This window comes from Oryctolagus cuniculus, chromosome 10, assembly GCF_964237555.1.
Source record: "Oryctolagus cuniculus chromosome 10, mOryCun1.1, whole genome shotgun sequence".
NCBI classification, from domain to species: domain Eukaryota; kingdom Metazoa; phylum Chordata; class Mammalia; order Lagomorpha; family Leporidae; genus Oryctolagus; species Oryctolagus cuniculus.
Window position 1 is genome coordinate 87,329,295 of NC_091441.1, and position 16,028 is coordinate 87,345,322.

Genomic DNA, 16,028 nt, shown 5'->3' on the forward strand with positions numbered 1-16,028 from the left:
TTCCAGGAGGTGAGAAACACTGAAGGGACCATTCACATGTTTGAAATCTTTGAGAATAGTGCTTCTTAACTGGGGCTGATTTCCGCCACCAAGGATGTGTGGAAATGTCTGGAGACATTTCCGATTCCCACAGCTGCAGGGGTAGGAAAGGGGTGATGCTCTTGTGATCCAGGAGGCAGAGGGCAGGTAAATGCTTAAGACCCTGTGAGGTACAAGAGAACCAGTCTTCTGCCCAAAATATCACTGGAGCCAAAGCCTAGAAGCCCTGTTTTAAACCAAACTCTCTGGTGACAGGGTGACATTTTTCCTCTTTCCTTGAACCTTTTTTCTTTCCAACAGACTTATTCTGTGTCTACAGACAACAGCTGCCACTACTGATTTTACATGGGTGCACATGGGTGTAGTGCTTCTCCCACTATGTAGTGTGGACCTAGTGTTAAAATGCAGAGTACAAGGTCCCATCCTCAAATAATTGGATTGAGCAAATCTTAGACGGAGTTGGGAATCTGCATTTTGAATAAGCCCCGGCCGCCCAACCACCACCATTGTTGTAAGGCATTTGGTTTTCAGGGGACATTTACTTAAGATCTTGATCATCAAACATGGCTGTGCATCAGAATCTCTTGGGGATGGGAAACATACCTAATGCCTGACCCCACCTGCAGAGAATCTGATTTAATTGATCTGGAATGTTATGAATTAATAATCTGAAGTGTTCTTAACCTGTAGCAAAGTTTAAGACACATTGATGGAGAGAACATTAGTTTGGGCCAGCTCTTTAAAACTGAACCCATTTTCTCAAAAGAGAGAGGGAAAGAAAAAATATGAGCGTGTTCAGCTGGTTGCATTTGGCGATTATAAAATCCACAGATGTAAATTGCTATATCTCTCATTTTTAAATCAGCTCCTAAGGTTGCAGTACTTAATTTTCACCATAATATTTTTAGTATTCTTTCTAGATGACATTTAGATTTGCATCACTTTGGTCACTGTCCCACAGTGACAAGGCAATCAAACAGCTCTGATGATTGCAAGTTGCGTCAATGTTCCTTGGATCCCTTTATTATTGGGATTGGAAAATTTTCTCATTTACATTATTATTTAACATTTCTTGAATGCCAGTGCTGCTCTTCACATATGGCCTGCATAGAAAGTACATTGTATCAGCAATTAACAAATCCATAATGCCAACCGCCCCGATCCAAAGTAAGCTGCATAGATTAATGAGTCTGTAAGCAGATGTAAGGGGGCATGAATCCTGAAAAAAAAAAAAAAAAAAAAAAAAACTCTGGAAATCTGTCCAAAGATTCTTTTGGGAGATGTGTTTGGAGCTAAGGTACTGCCTATATTCAGAGTCCTTGGGATCCCTGGGGTTAGGATTTGAGCCACTGAGCAATCACATGGTACCCACGTTCCTCCTCTGTGACCCCAGAGTATCCTCAAGCAAGTAAGTGGTTCCACCCATGCAGTTGGGAGGAACACTCAAGGTACAACCTCAAGACAGAATCTCAGAAACCGTGTTTATCCCCAAGCTCCTCACAGCAATTCAGTAACTATAATGACAGTGTCCTGTCAATTCCCTCTAAGTATCTTTCAAGTCCATCCATTTCTCCATCCTTGCAGTGCCTCCGTAGCAGTGTGGGTCTTTATCTTCTTTCTCTGGGACCACCGCAGTTGTCTTCTTGACTGTGTCTCTGACCCCAGTGTTGGTATTTCACTTCCATTTAATGGCACATGGTGATTCTTTGTATTTCTTTTTTGTAATGCCTACCTAGCAGTAAATGACTGGTGTACACACATATTTTTCCTTTCATCCTATCAATCGTTCCCTCTCTCTTTCTGTTGCTTGCCTCCACCATCACTACCCTCTTCTCGCACACACACAGAATGACATTACTTCTGGAGCTTTTTAATCTTTTCTTCCCCCAAAAAAGAAAAAACAAAAATTCAAACTGTGTGTCAGTAACAGCTGTGTTTCATGAGCCTCAGAATACAGCACTTTGTACAGGTGGCAGGCATGACTGGAGATAACAGTGGCACCTGCATTCTTGGTCTCCTAGTACACACTAACACAAAGCATTATTGCCCGTCAGAACGTAACAGTGGCACTGGTTGGCCTCCCAGCTCTGAGAGCTTGTTGACCTTGCTCATGACTTAGTCATATTCTCTAAACACAAAAAAAAAAAAAAAAAAAAAGGAAATACTTGAAAGCAAAAGAGGAAAAAAAAAATTCCAAGTAAATTTCAGATGAAAATATGCATCCCAGGTAGCCAAGGAGAGATACTTTCTAGAGCTTACCTTCTTTTAACCCATCGGATTCTCCTGAAGAAAACTTGCCCCTTGCGATCAGTAGCTTTTGCGAACAAAGACATTAAATCTGGTGAAATGTACTGAGTTACCCCAACCCATTGGTGCAGTCTTTCTGGCCTATGACAAACCATCATCAAGTGACCTGTATTTTCCTCCTGAAATTCCAGCAGTGCTTCCTTGTCACATCCAGTGTGGTCATGGAAGTCACGGGTATAAAAAGATGTTCCCATGAATCACATCCTTTTCCATGTAGAGGTGATACCAAAAAGCCACTCATAAGTCTATACATAGTGTCTTTGGGGTGGAATCAATCAAAGCCTAATGGCATGCATCTTTCTAGAAATAAAGAATCCCATCTCAGTTCCTCTCATTTTTCAAAGGGAAAAAAATCCATGGAGTAACAAATTTTGGAAATTGGTCCTTCCCTTAAGGAAAACAATGAATGCCTTCCTGCATTTAATATCATTTCTCTAATCATCTGTTGATTTCTTGCTTCATTCAGTTCCCAGATTGAGCCTGAGCTACTTTGACTTGCGTCCTTCTGCCAGTAGCACCCATATTCTTTGTGATTGCTCAGTAGTGAGAAGCTTCAGTGGCTCAATTCCTTATAATAGGGTGAATGACGCCTTCTGAGAGGTTGGGCTCTAACTTTATATGTATATATAAATATATATATATATAAATATATATATATACACACAAACACACATACATTTAAAACCACAAGCAAAACAGAAAATGCTAGTATATTTTAATGTAGAATCCGCTTGGTGCTGCTTCCTGTCCTACTCTTTGTGATCCCAACACTTTGATGTATTTGTTTTAGCAGCGTGTCTGAGCCCCAGGGCGTCAGGGCATAATTAGAGAAGGGCACGGGTCTGGAAGGAAAGGAGAGGAGAAGGGTGAGGCTGGCTTTCATAATGAAGCTGTGACTATGGGATGTGAGAGTGTTCATGATTGTGTATAATGAACCTAGGATTATGTGAACCGTCTCCAGGACCACACAGGGATGTCGCCTGTGGAGAGGATATGGCTTTGGTGCTGTCTTGATTTTGTAGTTACTAACTGCCAGAAAGGGACAAAGGAAAATACACCACACTAGGATTGAATTGAAAGATATTCTAAAACTTGGAAAAATAAAGAGGTGCAAGAAAAAGTCAATTACAAAAAAAAAAAAAGTCCAGGTGAAGGGAGGATGTTTGATCTAAATGTCCTATTTAGGGAGCAGTTCAAGGAGCATCTAAAATTCAGTCCCACTCTGGCCCTTTAAGCTCTCATGTTTCTGCGCTGGAACAATTTAGTAGCAAGGAGGATTCAGTTACCATGCTTGTTTAAGGACATTTTTGTGGCTCCATAATGCGGTCTGCCGGCAGGCATCCATTTGGAGAGAGAGAATATATCGTGTTTACAGTGCCTGCACCAGCATATGTGGACATTTGCATTTGGAGATGGAAGTATATTCCCTCTTCAGCTGGAGTTTTACCCCTTGTTGGTAGTGCCTGGAGGCTTAAAGCTGGTTGCATGTAGATGAGTGGACCAGATACTCTTACCTCTTCTCTTGAATTCAGACATGTGTTTACATCTGGTCTCTGCACCTCCTCACCAAATTGATGTAATATCAGAGTGCCAGCTCAGACTTACGTTAGCATCCTGGGCTCTGGAAGAGACTTCCTACCCTTCCAAAGAGGCTCTGTGGCCCCATTTTAAACTGAAGGTGGAGAACCATGCTCGCAGAATAATGAAATGCTAAGACTCTGTGTGCTCACCTGGGTATGTAGAGACAACTTAATGACCCCAAAGAGGTAAATCCATTTCACAATGCACATTGCTGCTTGAATCCTTTGACTAGATTGTTCACACTTACTTTCAAATCTGAAAATAAAAATGTTTCATAGCCTAGGACTTCGTCCTGTTAGAGTAATTCTGCTATAGACATTAATTAATAAGCTGTAGCTCTGAAGTATTTACAGAGACAGGGAGCAGTCTGCATAAACAGTGACTCAAATGATGGGGAGCTGGGTTATGGTGGTTTTAATTTGACAACAACTACAAAAAAAAAAAACACAGAAAGAAGGGAAAGAAACACACAACTCTCAGTGTATTATTATTATTTGTGACATGGCTTAAGATGGGGGACTGTGAGGAGAGTAAAGATGACAGAACTGGTGCTAACCGCTGTGACAAGAACTTGAAGAGCAGCCGACATGACATCTTTCCTATCATGCTGCCGAAAATGTCAACTTTGTGAAGGACAGTGAGAAAATGGTTTGCCGAAAACTTGAAAGGTGAATTCCAGAGATGCCCGCGTGTCAGATGTGATACAGTCTGCTAGGGCTGTGGAGACCCACTTCTGGCACCAGTGATGGCCTGCAGGTGGGCGAGCTCCCAGTGTTGAGCAAGGCTCCAAAAATGACTGCACTTGACCTGCATATTGTCTCAAGTTTGCAGCATCATGATATACAAGAAGAGAGTTGTTAGCCAGTGTGCAGTTAGGGGGATCTGGAGACTAGGGGCTGCATTTTCGTGTGTGTGTGTGTGTGTGTGTTTCTAAAGCTAGTTCAGAGGCATCACAACTACTCAAATTGGAAGCAGGGAGAAGGAGGGGTATCAATATACGTATCAAAAACTAACTTTGGAAGAGTCCAAGGAAAAGAGCTATTATTGGGAGGATGCAAAGAAAGGGAGGGTAGAGCTGGAATCAAAGCAGATCCAGAAGAGTAGGAAGCAGGAGCAAATAGTGGGTATCAGCCCTTAACTGTGTCAGAAGCGCCTGGGAGCCTTACAAATGCAGCTCTGAAATCAAAAACCCCTGACCTATGACGACAGCCTGGGTAAGGCACAGCTGCTGGGACATGCAAGTTCCACTTGTATTTTCTAGCGCCTTTTACCCAATGTGAACATTTCCAAAGACAGCATCCAGAGCTTTGAGCTTCGATCACAGTCCAGCTTCAATGTGCAGTAGTCCTGAAAAGGAGCTGACTCTAGACGTCCCTTCAGCATGATGTGGAAGAATACACCCTTTGATTTACTCTCGCCCACAACAACCCAGAGTGTAACTGAGGTCTTTCCTTGCAAAGTCAGGAGCTGTTAGGAAGTGGTGGTGGGTGTTGCGACGTTAAAAACAAAAGGGGCAGAACCTGCACAGTCAGGAAATGAGAGGGTGAGAGATTCGGGCTCCTAGGCTTGTGTTTCACATGAAGACACGTCTCAGTCTAGAATTTTCTAGCTATCTGTTTCAAATCCTTCATCTCTCCTCTCCTCTCCATCTTTGTAACTCCTCAAGTGTGAAAAATATTGAGAGAGGAACAAGATGCAGAGCCAGTTTTATGACAATTATAGAATCACCCCCAAATGTTTCCAAAGAAGAAAAACACAAAAGCATGTCTTCAGAAAGACATCAGTGCAGTTCTGCTATTGCTGTTTATTCTGTAACCAGCACTGCTAGGAACGGCACCTTGGAAATGGTGCAAAGGCCACTTCTAGAATAAGTAAGTGGACCATGTACCCCGCGCAGGTGATCCTCTGGTTCCTGATTCACTACGTAAGGGAAATGGAGAACCCTGGATCAAGTATACTCTTTTAGCTGATGGAAATCACCACTTTTCACTTATTTATTTAGTTATCTGTGGTTGGTTGGTTCTAGAACAGTGACTCTCAAATTGCTGTGCTGGAACCAGTATCGCAAGAGACTTCTTAGAAACACCATTTCTTGACCCCACCCTGCAGCTACTGAATGAGCAGCTCTGGGTTGGGCCTGGCATCCGGCTATCACAAGCCCACAGGTGCCTCTGAGGTATGCTCAATGTTGAGGGCCACTGCTCTAGAAAAATTATTTTGTTGCTTCACTTCTGCGAAAACAGTGTTCCCCAAAATACTCAAGCAGAATTTTTTTTTCAGTTGGCAACTCTACAGAGATCTATCTAAACATGTACAGAAAAGATGAAAAAAATATAGGAGTCAATGGAAAAGAAGTTAATGTTTGACAGAATTTTCAAAAATAATTCTGTGAAATCAAGCTTCTCCCCTCCCCGGAAAAAAAGGATACTTCTGCTTTTTAATTGATACAATTACAACCTGTGATCTTTGACAGATTTTTCTTCCTGACCTGTCTCTCCTTCGGTTTGTAAAACTGCATCCAGTTAGCAGTACCATTCAAAGCACTCGGGCAATTACAAACAAATTTGCATTCAATGTCAAATTTGTGATTTGTTTTATCACCTGCTTTTGCTGGTGAACTTTGTACCACATGCCTTGCAAGCTTAATAAGATTAGTTGGTTTTATTTGTTTTAAAATAAAACTATTCACACCAACCTAGGCGATCAAGGAGAAATTTAAGAGAGTATAGCAACACAAATCATCAGAACAAAAGGAAAAAGACAATCAAATTCTATATTTGTAGTAATATCCTTTGTGGTGAGAATTAACTGAGAGGCTAGACACACCAAATGTTTGATTTTTACCATTTCAAATGCAAATCAAAAAGCTGCCTTCTAATTGCCTTAAAGGGCTTGTTAGGTAATGAATGGATGATTTTATTCATTAAGAGGTTTATCCTCTAGGAATGGCCGCAGACATACTTGCTCTGTCCACATTAAATGGTTTCCATGCTTTGGCTTGTGATCTTTGAGCCCCTTCCTGAACTGTAAATTGTATTTCATAGCATTTTTCTTCAGGTTGATTCCCTACTCAGAAACAAAATTCTTTGGCCCCTGGTCTCCCTCAACAACTGTGTGGGTGTACATTCCAAGCACATGAACGTGTGTGCAGTGCATCAGCAAACTGAATTTTATATAAACAGAATTGAAAACTACTGCTTGAGTTGTATAGAAGCTTGGGATTTTAGCAAAGAAAGTGTCAGGCCAGGTGTATTTTCTGTGGGCCAGTAAGTTCATCCTGAAATATAACTACATATTCATGGATACTTCATGTTTTAAAAATGTTTGAAGAGACTTTGTAAGTTAATGTTGGAGATCTGTGCAGAAAATTTGGAATGTGGGGCGTATTCCCAGATTCCACAGCCTACCTGATACATATCATTTTTCTTTTTTCCCCCCTTTAAATTTGGAGGAATGTGAAGAAGTGGACTGAACGAGATTTGAGTATTTGTGGGTAATTTTTGTCAAGTGAGAGAGGGGATATTTTCTCATTTTTTTTTTCAAATAGGGCATTTTTATTATTTAAAAGGAAAAGAAGCTGACCAATTAACCCCTAACAGGAGGTACACTGCTATCCTTCGCCAAGTCTTTTGTGCAGTCAGACTGGTCTGGTATAAAGGATTTTCCCAACTTATGCTGGATCCTTGAGAAGGCCTATAAATAAGACCATTTGTTTGGTCTCAACATGACTTGCATTTGCAAACTGAAGAATGTTCCAATAGAAGTTTCATGGTGACACACCAATCTGCAAACTGGCTCAGCCAGTAGTCAAAACAAGTCAGTACGAGATCTGGGAAGCTGAAATCTTTGAATGGGTCAGATTATCCTGTGTCTAATTTGGCACAGATAAATTTGGGCTATAAATATGCAGCCTCCTTTTATATTTTCAACTTGAATGGCCCGTGATAAATAGGGGAAATGTATATGCACCTACTTGTGACACAGAATAAGCTGCACTCAGCTATGCTGGGGTCCTTCTTTCTTTGACAGTCTGCAATAGTTTGGAAAATAATTTGCAATAGATTGGAAAACATGTTTGTTCTTCAGTTACTACATGAGTGCTTAAATTAACCTGAACATTGGTCATTATAAGCTGGAAAGGGGGCACTTAAGAATGTTTAACACTGGGCAAGACAGACAATTACAAGACCCCTGACTCTCATGGGCACAATACAAGGGTCTAAAACCAGAGCATTTACTGGAGAGACAAGTGATGCCGTTTATAGATGTGGCCCATGTGAATGCCTGCCCCAGCGAAGAAAGGAGTTGGCCGTTGGCTTCCCCACCAGTTCATGCCAGCTGTCGTGAATTTTAAGGCAAGGAGCGAAACAGGACAGGTCTAAGAGGTGGACTTAATCAGCAAAACACTACTTGAGCGTTTGGCAAGGAATGAGCTACGGTTCTGCAGTGTCTCCAAAACAGCCCAGCCCCTTTTGCAGCAAGCTTTGGGTGACGGGGCTTCTCCCGAGGTCACATCGATCACTGCTGTTGCCTCTTCTGAAACGGACAGGTTCCTCCTGCTAGAGATTTGATTTGATGGTGTCAGCATATGAGGTTCCCGTCACTTCACGACATGTCTTCTTTTAGGCCCGATGGAATCGGAACTGTGACTGTTGAAGAAAAGGAACGTTTTGAAGAAATCAAGGAGAGACTCCGGGTTCTGTTGGAAAATCAGATAACACATTTTAGGTAAGGATCTGGGATTCAGGACTTTGGGGGAGGGCAAGACCGGGAAGGGACAGTAAAGGGCCGGATTTTCCAAAGCGAACCCTGTGATATGGTGGTTGTTTAGAAATAACTGGAAAAGGAAAACCTGCCAGACCTGGCTCCATGATCATTAGGAGACTTCATAGTCTTCAGTTCATTTTATTTCTAATTTTAAGAAAGCCTTCTATGTAGAAGTTAACGTTCAGCATCACCCAACTGGAAGAAGCTGAATTTGAAGCTTCTGCAAGGTTCCTAAATAAACAATTTTTTGAAAACAGTGAACAGAGAAGGAAGGCACTGGTACCCACAGGAGTGTCTGCTCATTCTCTCCCTCAGAAGCTGGAGTAGTGGCCACGTGGAGAGAGAGGAAAAGTAGGCTCAGCCTGGCTGGGTCGTATCTACTCCCCACACTGGAACAGCACGTCCTGATTTGAACCTTAAACCCATATCCCTTTTCTCCCTTGGGGAAAGAATTAGAGTCCTGCTGAGATCCTGAAAGGTTTACACAGATGCAGTAATAACTTTTATAGCCAGTCTGATTTCTGAAACACTCCCTATAGGCCAGACACAGGACTGGAGGCTGAAGAAGTATTAACTTGAGTTTTTATTCTCAGAACAGCTTGGTAGGCAGTGATTACCATGCCTTATTAAACAAGGAGTAAAACAGTGCTGAGACAGGTTAAGGAACTTGTCTGGGGTCACCCAGCCTGTGAGAAGAAGTGGGAATGTGCATAGGATAGTCTGAATTTAAGTAGCCCATGGGTCTCTATCTCTTAAATGGTATTTTGCAGAGTCCCTGGCAGCCAAAACAGCCAGTGGAACTCTTGTTTTTCCCTGACGTAGTTCTACCTGGGCTATCATTTACTCCATTTGATTGAGGAGGAACTTAATGGATAGCCCTCTATTGATCATACATGATATTTAAATGCATTAATAATAACAGACAGTCCCATAACAAGGAAAAACTAGAAGCAAGGAAGGACAGTTACCAGAATTAAGAATTTGCACTAAAGACATTCATCTGTTCCACGTGTTAGGGAACTTCAAAAAGTTTGTGGAAAATGGCATCAAAAGATAAGTTTATTCTGGCACCCAAAAAACTGGAAATCTGTGCATATTGGGGGGTCTTCTAAAAGTTGATGGAAGTACATACTATGAAAAAAACTATTCCCAGATTTCATGTTTCATTGCATCAAAATAAACTCATGTTTTAACATTATAGAATGTTCTTCCCTGAACTTACTGAAGTTTCATTATATGAGTCGTATGGAGATTTAAGTAAGTGTGTTTGAATTTCAGCCTGTTTCAACTTTTTTTTTTTAAGTGCTGGTCTCTATAAAAGCACGGAAGGTCTCGTTTGAGCTAACCAATAGTTCTCCTTCACAATAGAAGTCTAAACACAGCCTTATGTCATCACTCTAAATATTCTTTGCTGCTGCAGACATTTGCAGAGTCCCTCTTTAGTCATTATTCACACATACACATATATACATTATATACACACATATATGGTGTGAATTCAGATTAACATAACACAACGTGACAAAATAAAAAGCATTTTCCATTCCTCAGAGAGAGTTGCTATAGGAATCGAATTGAAGCATATTTCTTGCTAAAATGTAATCAATTTGGGCAACCTGAAGAATTCTGTGTCTTTTTTAGGTATTGCTTTCCATTTGGTCGACCTGAAGGTGCTTTAAAAGCTACTCTCTCGCTCTTGGAAAGGGTAAGAAAGAAAGTAAAAGACAGACTACATATACACATGAACATAATTTTATTAAAATCCTGTGATTGAATGACCTCATTTATAATTTTTAAAGAATACGTTTACCATTCATCAAAGTGAAGAAACTATCAAAATTGTAGATGTTATCCCTAGACTCTCACATAGGATGCAGTGGAAATGTGTTCTTAGCCCTCCTCTGATTGGTGGAGAATTGGTGGACAGGCTTTGCTCTCCTAACTGTACCCTGTAATTCTGGTACTTTCTGTTTGACCAGGATTCTCTATCAGGATTAAGATAGAAGAAAGTAGCTGGTGCCGTGGCTCACTTGGCTAATCCTCTGCCTGCGGCGCTGGCACCCCGGGTTCTAGTCCCAGTTGGGGTGCCGGATTCTGTCCCAGTTGCTCCTCTTCCAGTCCAGCTCTCTGCTGTGGCCCGGGTGGGCAGTGGAGGATGGCCCAGGTGCTTGGGCCCTGCACCTGCATGGGAGACCAGGAGGAAGCACCTGGCTCCTGGCTTCGGAATGACACAGTGCGGCGGCCGTAGCAGCCATTTGGGGGGTGAACCAACAGAAAAAGGAAGACCTTTCTCTCTGTCTCTCTTTCTCTCTCTCACTGTCTAACTCTGCCTGTCAAAAAAAAAAAAAAAAAAAAAAAAAGATAGAAGTAGGCATTCACAACTGATTTTAAATGTGAACTCTTTGAGAAGTATAAATGAGGGACAGATTTGTCTGAGTCTTCTTAATCATCCCTTTCCTTTTCTTCCTGAAGGTTTTGATGAAAGATATTGTCACCCCAGTGCCACAAGAAGAGGTAAAAACAGTCATTCGCAAATGCTTAGAGCAGGCTGCTTTGGTCAACTATTCAAGGCTCTCAGAGTATGCCAAAATTGAAGGTAAGGCACTCTTCTGTCCCCAGCTTTGAACTTAAATTTGAAACGCATCCCTGGGGAAGTGTGTTTTTTATCTGATGGGCATCAAAAAACATTGGTCCAGCTGAATATGTTAGGCTCACACTGAAAGTGCTTAAAAGGTAGACTGGCCAAACTGATGAATTAAAGGACAGGAGTTCAGGAAACAGCCTTTGTTGGAATAGTCAATACAGGATGTTACCAAATACCTAAGGCCCTACCAAGAGTCTGTATTGGTCCAAAGTATCTGCTCCGTGGCTGATGTTCTCCTGTGAAGAGTTCTGTAGGTTGCTACATTCTTTAAGTTGAGGAAAGCGGAACACTCTCTTGTCCACTGCTGATAGCATTGGCAATAAGACGAGAAATGAAGAAAACAGCCTCAGTGCTCTGCTTGCCTCTTTCTCACCCCTTGAAAGTATTTTGGCATTTGGTAGTGTTTTAAACTGGATGGCAGTTTAGTGCTGAGCCATCTCCAGTGGCTCCGGGTTGGCCTTGGGTCACAATCCTATTTGTCACTCAAGACCTAGGGTGCTAGTTTACATTCTCCCGCTGAATTAGTCACTGATGAGCAAATACCACCCACAAGGCACTTTGAGTAAACTCTAGTGAAGAAAGCATGGTTCTTTGGGACCTATTCATTCACAAAGATATTAATCACTTCTCATTGTTACCCTGTTGGCTGCTGTAGGGTGATTTGAAAACCACACCCAACATGACCAGTGGTGTAAGTGTATAAATGTGGAAGTTCTGTGTGCAAACTTGATGTGTCTGCATTCTGGAATCTGATGTTCTCTCACATGGGAAACATGACACCTGACTAAAACCGGTGATTGTACAATGTCTGTGTCAGGATATGACTAGGAAAAAAAAAATGAAACTGAAAACCAAAAACTAACCAACCACCCAGACCTCATCATTTCCCCTGCCAAAGTCCTTGTTTCCTTAGAGAGTTGAGTTTAAGATTGTGTCAAATTTGCAGTGTTCTGTATAATAGGTGTCCTCCCTCTCAATTTTTGTCTGTCTGACAATGCAAATTGTGTACCAGTGGTAATGAATTCATTGTTATGCATCCAGGGAGAAACACTTAAGAATTGGGCACTAAAAGGATGTTTTATCAACTCTTGACTTGGTAATGAGTGACAAAAATAGAGGAACAAGAAGATTGTTAAAGGACTATATCAGCAAATAATTGTTCCAGCATTCACTGTCCCAGGACATAATGATTGGTTGCATTCGATAGAGTTGACCCGGTACCTAATAATTCTAGGCAAGCCCAGAGATGGGATGGGATCAAGAAACGTTTGATGGCCATGGCTGCTGCCTCACAGGTCTTGTTCTAGCTATTATGAGTCTTTTGGTAAGATCTGCTCTCTTCTTTCAGATAAATATATCCAAAAACAAACTTTAAGATCTGTAAGTAAAAATGCATTCGTTTCCAAAGTAGATCAGCTGGTCTGTAATTTCCTTTTGTGCCTCAATTCTTCTTGGTTGTGTTAATTATCTTTTGCACTGTGACTTTTAGGTCTGGGGATTCTTTGAAGAAACCAATCCTTTTTTTCCAACTCTCTTTTCAGAGAAGTACCTCATTCCACACTACCTGCTCTCTTCCGCTTCTCTCCTTCTTTGTCCGTGATTGGCTCAGCCACTTTTTGACGTGACCTCTGCAAAAGTGGCTGAGACATCAATTTCAAAGCATGCTGGGATTGTTAATTCAGACAACCCAACATCCTCTGGCTGCATGTATCAGGTTTTCTTTCATGAACATAGTCCACCATAGGCTGGGATCTTGCAGCTCGAAAGATATTACTACCAGACAGCTTTCTTTTTACAAGGCTCTGATCCTACTCTCAGAAAAGAAATCTTCCATTTTTTATATTTGAGCCCCTCTCTGAGTATTATCAGCTTAGTTATCTGAGAATCTCAGAAAGACGTTGTAGTAATATTGCTGGAGACTATGTTTATGAAGAAATACCTCAAGAGCCTTAGATACTAAAGTCTGAAATCCTTAGTATCTTGGAGCCTTAAATCAATGAAATTCTGTTTCCCTTTACTCATGATGTTTTTGGTCATTGTATTCTTGCAAACAGCTCTAAAGAGACGTGTAAAATCATGGTCACAATCTCTCTCGTGACTCACGGCATGCTGAATGGTTAATCCAGTAGATCTCCAATTTGGAAGCTCCTTTTTCTTTTATCCTGTGTTTATCCCAAAATACTCTGTGGCTATTTTCCTTTGAGCTAATGTAACGTTTTCCTCTAACCTGTGACCTTTAACCTCTTTACCTCTGACCTAAGCCTCTTGCATGCCCAAATCCTCTTTTATAGGGAAAAAGAGAGAAATGTATGAGCATCCTGTCTTCTGCTTGGCCTCCCAAGTGATGGATTTAACCATTCGTGAGTACCTACCACCTCCTCACCATGCTGTCTTCACTCTCTCTGTTTTCATTATCTCAAGAAAATCCAGATCCAAACCAACTCACTCTCCTTGCTTCAAGTTTTATAGCATTGGCTTGTCTGTTGGTTCTGTCTGTGAAACCCAGTGTGAGAAGTCCAGTCACTTTTTAGCAACCTAAAAACAGGTTAGACAATTAAGCCATTTGTTTGTGATAAACTCAGATTTGTCTGTAAGTTTTTCAGTTTTTCTCTGTCTGTGACCTGAATGCATTTTTACTTTGCTTGTGTGTAACCCCAATTTGTAAAGTGCTTGTCACTGGTACACAATCCAAAGGTAGCAGCTAGGCTGGGGAGCAATGTGTTAGGTGTCACATTTGAGGCAAAGTCATGCCTTCTTTCCCATGTTTACGATGTCAAATGATTATGGGTGTGAGATCGCACGAGGTGGTCCATTCTCTGTAAAATTTAGAACTTAGATGCCTCCTGTCTGTTCTCTCTCAAGCTGAGAAGCTTTCCCTTGTTCTCTCTGGAGATTTTGATTTGTCCTTGTCCTCTAAGCTCTGGCTAGAACATTTGACTTAATTGTCACTTGGAGAGTTTGTGTATGTTTCATAGCTTGATTTCACATTAAACTTAATTTTACTAATTTTCTATTTGTGCAGCACTTTCCACCTCCGTGAAGGAGCCTTTTTTTGCTGGCCCCCACACTTCGGGGCGGTGGGAACCCAAGGGCAACTTTTTCTTTCCAATGTCATGTATCACACATAAGTGGGGGGCATTTTGGTCCACTTGCTCATTAATCCTGCATATGTGTTCTTGTTTCTCTCTCTTCTCTCCTTGTTGTGCTCTCTCTTTCAAATAGAGAATCAGAAGGATGCAGGTGAACCAATTGTATTTGCATTATAAATTATCAGGACTGTTGAGTTATATTCAGTTTTTTTGTTTCTGTTTTTGTTTTTAATAGCTCCTTAAGTTATGTACTCCCAGTGAGCGATGTGGAGTTGCAATAATACTTAAGGAGTTAATTTGTGCTGTCTAAATGCATCTCATGCCCATTCAATGTTGACCTTTATAGAGCAGAATTTCCATAAAGGCATAAGCTTTCAAGGAACAGAATTCTGGTTTGCTGCAGAGTTTCATTTCATCTCTCATTTCAGGATGCCAGTGATAGGGCCTCATGAGCATTTTTTTTTCCCTGAAGTTCCTGAGCCAAACGAATGTTCCTTTCTGTTTTTCATTTCTCTTTTCTGTTTTTCTGCCCCCTTGAGAATTTTGTGTTCTTTGATGAATGTTTATTGGCCCAGACAGAGAGAAGTTGTGTCCGTGTGTTCTCGTGTGTGTTGTGTGATGAAGCAGGAAGCACAGACAGGGTGACAGAACCAAGCTTGTTCGTGGAAACTGTCTAAGAGGAAAGCTCTTGGAGAGATCCCTGGCTTTGGAAAATTTCTTCTGGTTTGGTCCCCAAATTTCTGAACTTATTTCGAAGAGAGTTTTGACTTAAAACTTTCCTAAATGTATAGTAGTGATCATTGTTTTTAAGATCTAAGGAATTCCTAAAAAATGGTGATCATGTCTTCAAGGTTAATAGCTGAGTGCATTCAGACAATTCAGAAAGCATTTTTGACTTTGTGCCAAGCACAGGATTAGTGGTGCATGTATTTGAAGACTCCCAAGCCTATATTCAAGACAGGTGAGACTTCCTTTCCCTGAACAGGAAGACATTCATTTATTCACTCATTCATTCATTCATTTAGTCACTGAACAAGTGCTTAGTAGGAGCCTACTCTGTATAAACCAGAGGAAAACAGCTGTTAGTCCTTTGAAACATTTGTGTAAATGGTGCCTATGTGTGAAGTCCAAGTTCACTGCACCATAACGTCTGCTGGTAGAGTTAAATATAAGAGGAATAGGATAGTGTCAGAAAATCATGGAAATCAACTTATCTACTCAAGGTGATAAGGCTCAAACTGCATCTTTTTTTTTTTTAAAGATTTATTTATTTATTTGAAAGAGTTACATGGAGAGAAGGAGAGGCGGAGAAAGAGAGAGGGAGAGGGAGGGGGGAGGGGGGGAGGGAGGGAGGGAGGGAGGGAGGTCTTCCATCCGCTGGTTCACTCCCCAAATGGCAGCGATGGCCAGAGCTGTGCCAATCCGAAGCCAGGAGCTTCTTCCAGGATCTCCCATGTGGGTGCAGGGGCCCAAGGACTTGGGCCATCTTCTAGTGCTTTCCCAGGCCATAGCAGAGAGCTGGATCGGAAGAGGAGAAGCCGAACTAGAACTGGCACCCATATGGGATGCCAGCACTGCAGGCAGTGGCTTAACTCACTATG

General features: G+C 41.5%; 1 protein-coding gene across 26 annotated transcripts in view; it reads left to right on the top strand.

The window, feature by feature from the left end:
- CADPS (calcium dependent secretion activator) overlaps positions 1-16,028 on the top strand; it is a 519,152-nt gene that overhangs the window by 388,515 nt on the left and 114,609 nt on the right. For 15 of the 26 annotated variants that reach the window (XM_070050647.1, XM_070050650.1, XM_051851510.2 and 12 more), the window contains 3 exons: positions 8,554-8,655; positions 10,336-10,399; positions 11,167-11,290. In XM_070050647.1, coding sequence (XP_069906748.1) covers positions 8,554-8,655; positions 10,336-10,399; positions 11,167-11,290 — 290 coding nt within the window. Of the gene's footprint in view, positions 1-8,553; positions 8,656-10,335; positions 10,400-11,166; positions 11,291-13,629; positions 13,699-14,560; positions 14,579-16,028 lie in introns of all 26 variants that reach the window. The other 11 variants (XM_070050639.1, XM_070050642.1, XM_051851516.2 and 8 more) reach the window with 3 other exon arrangements.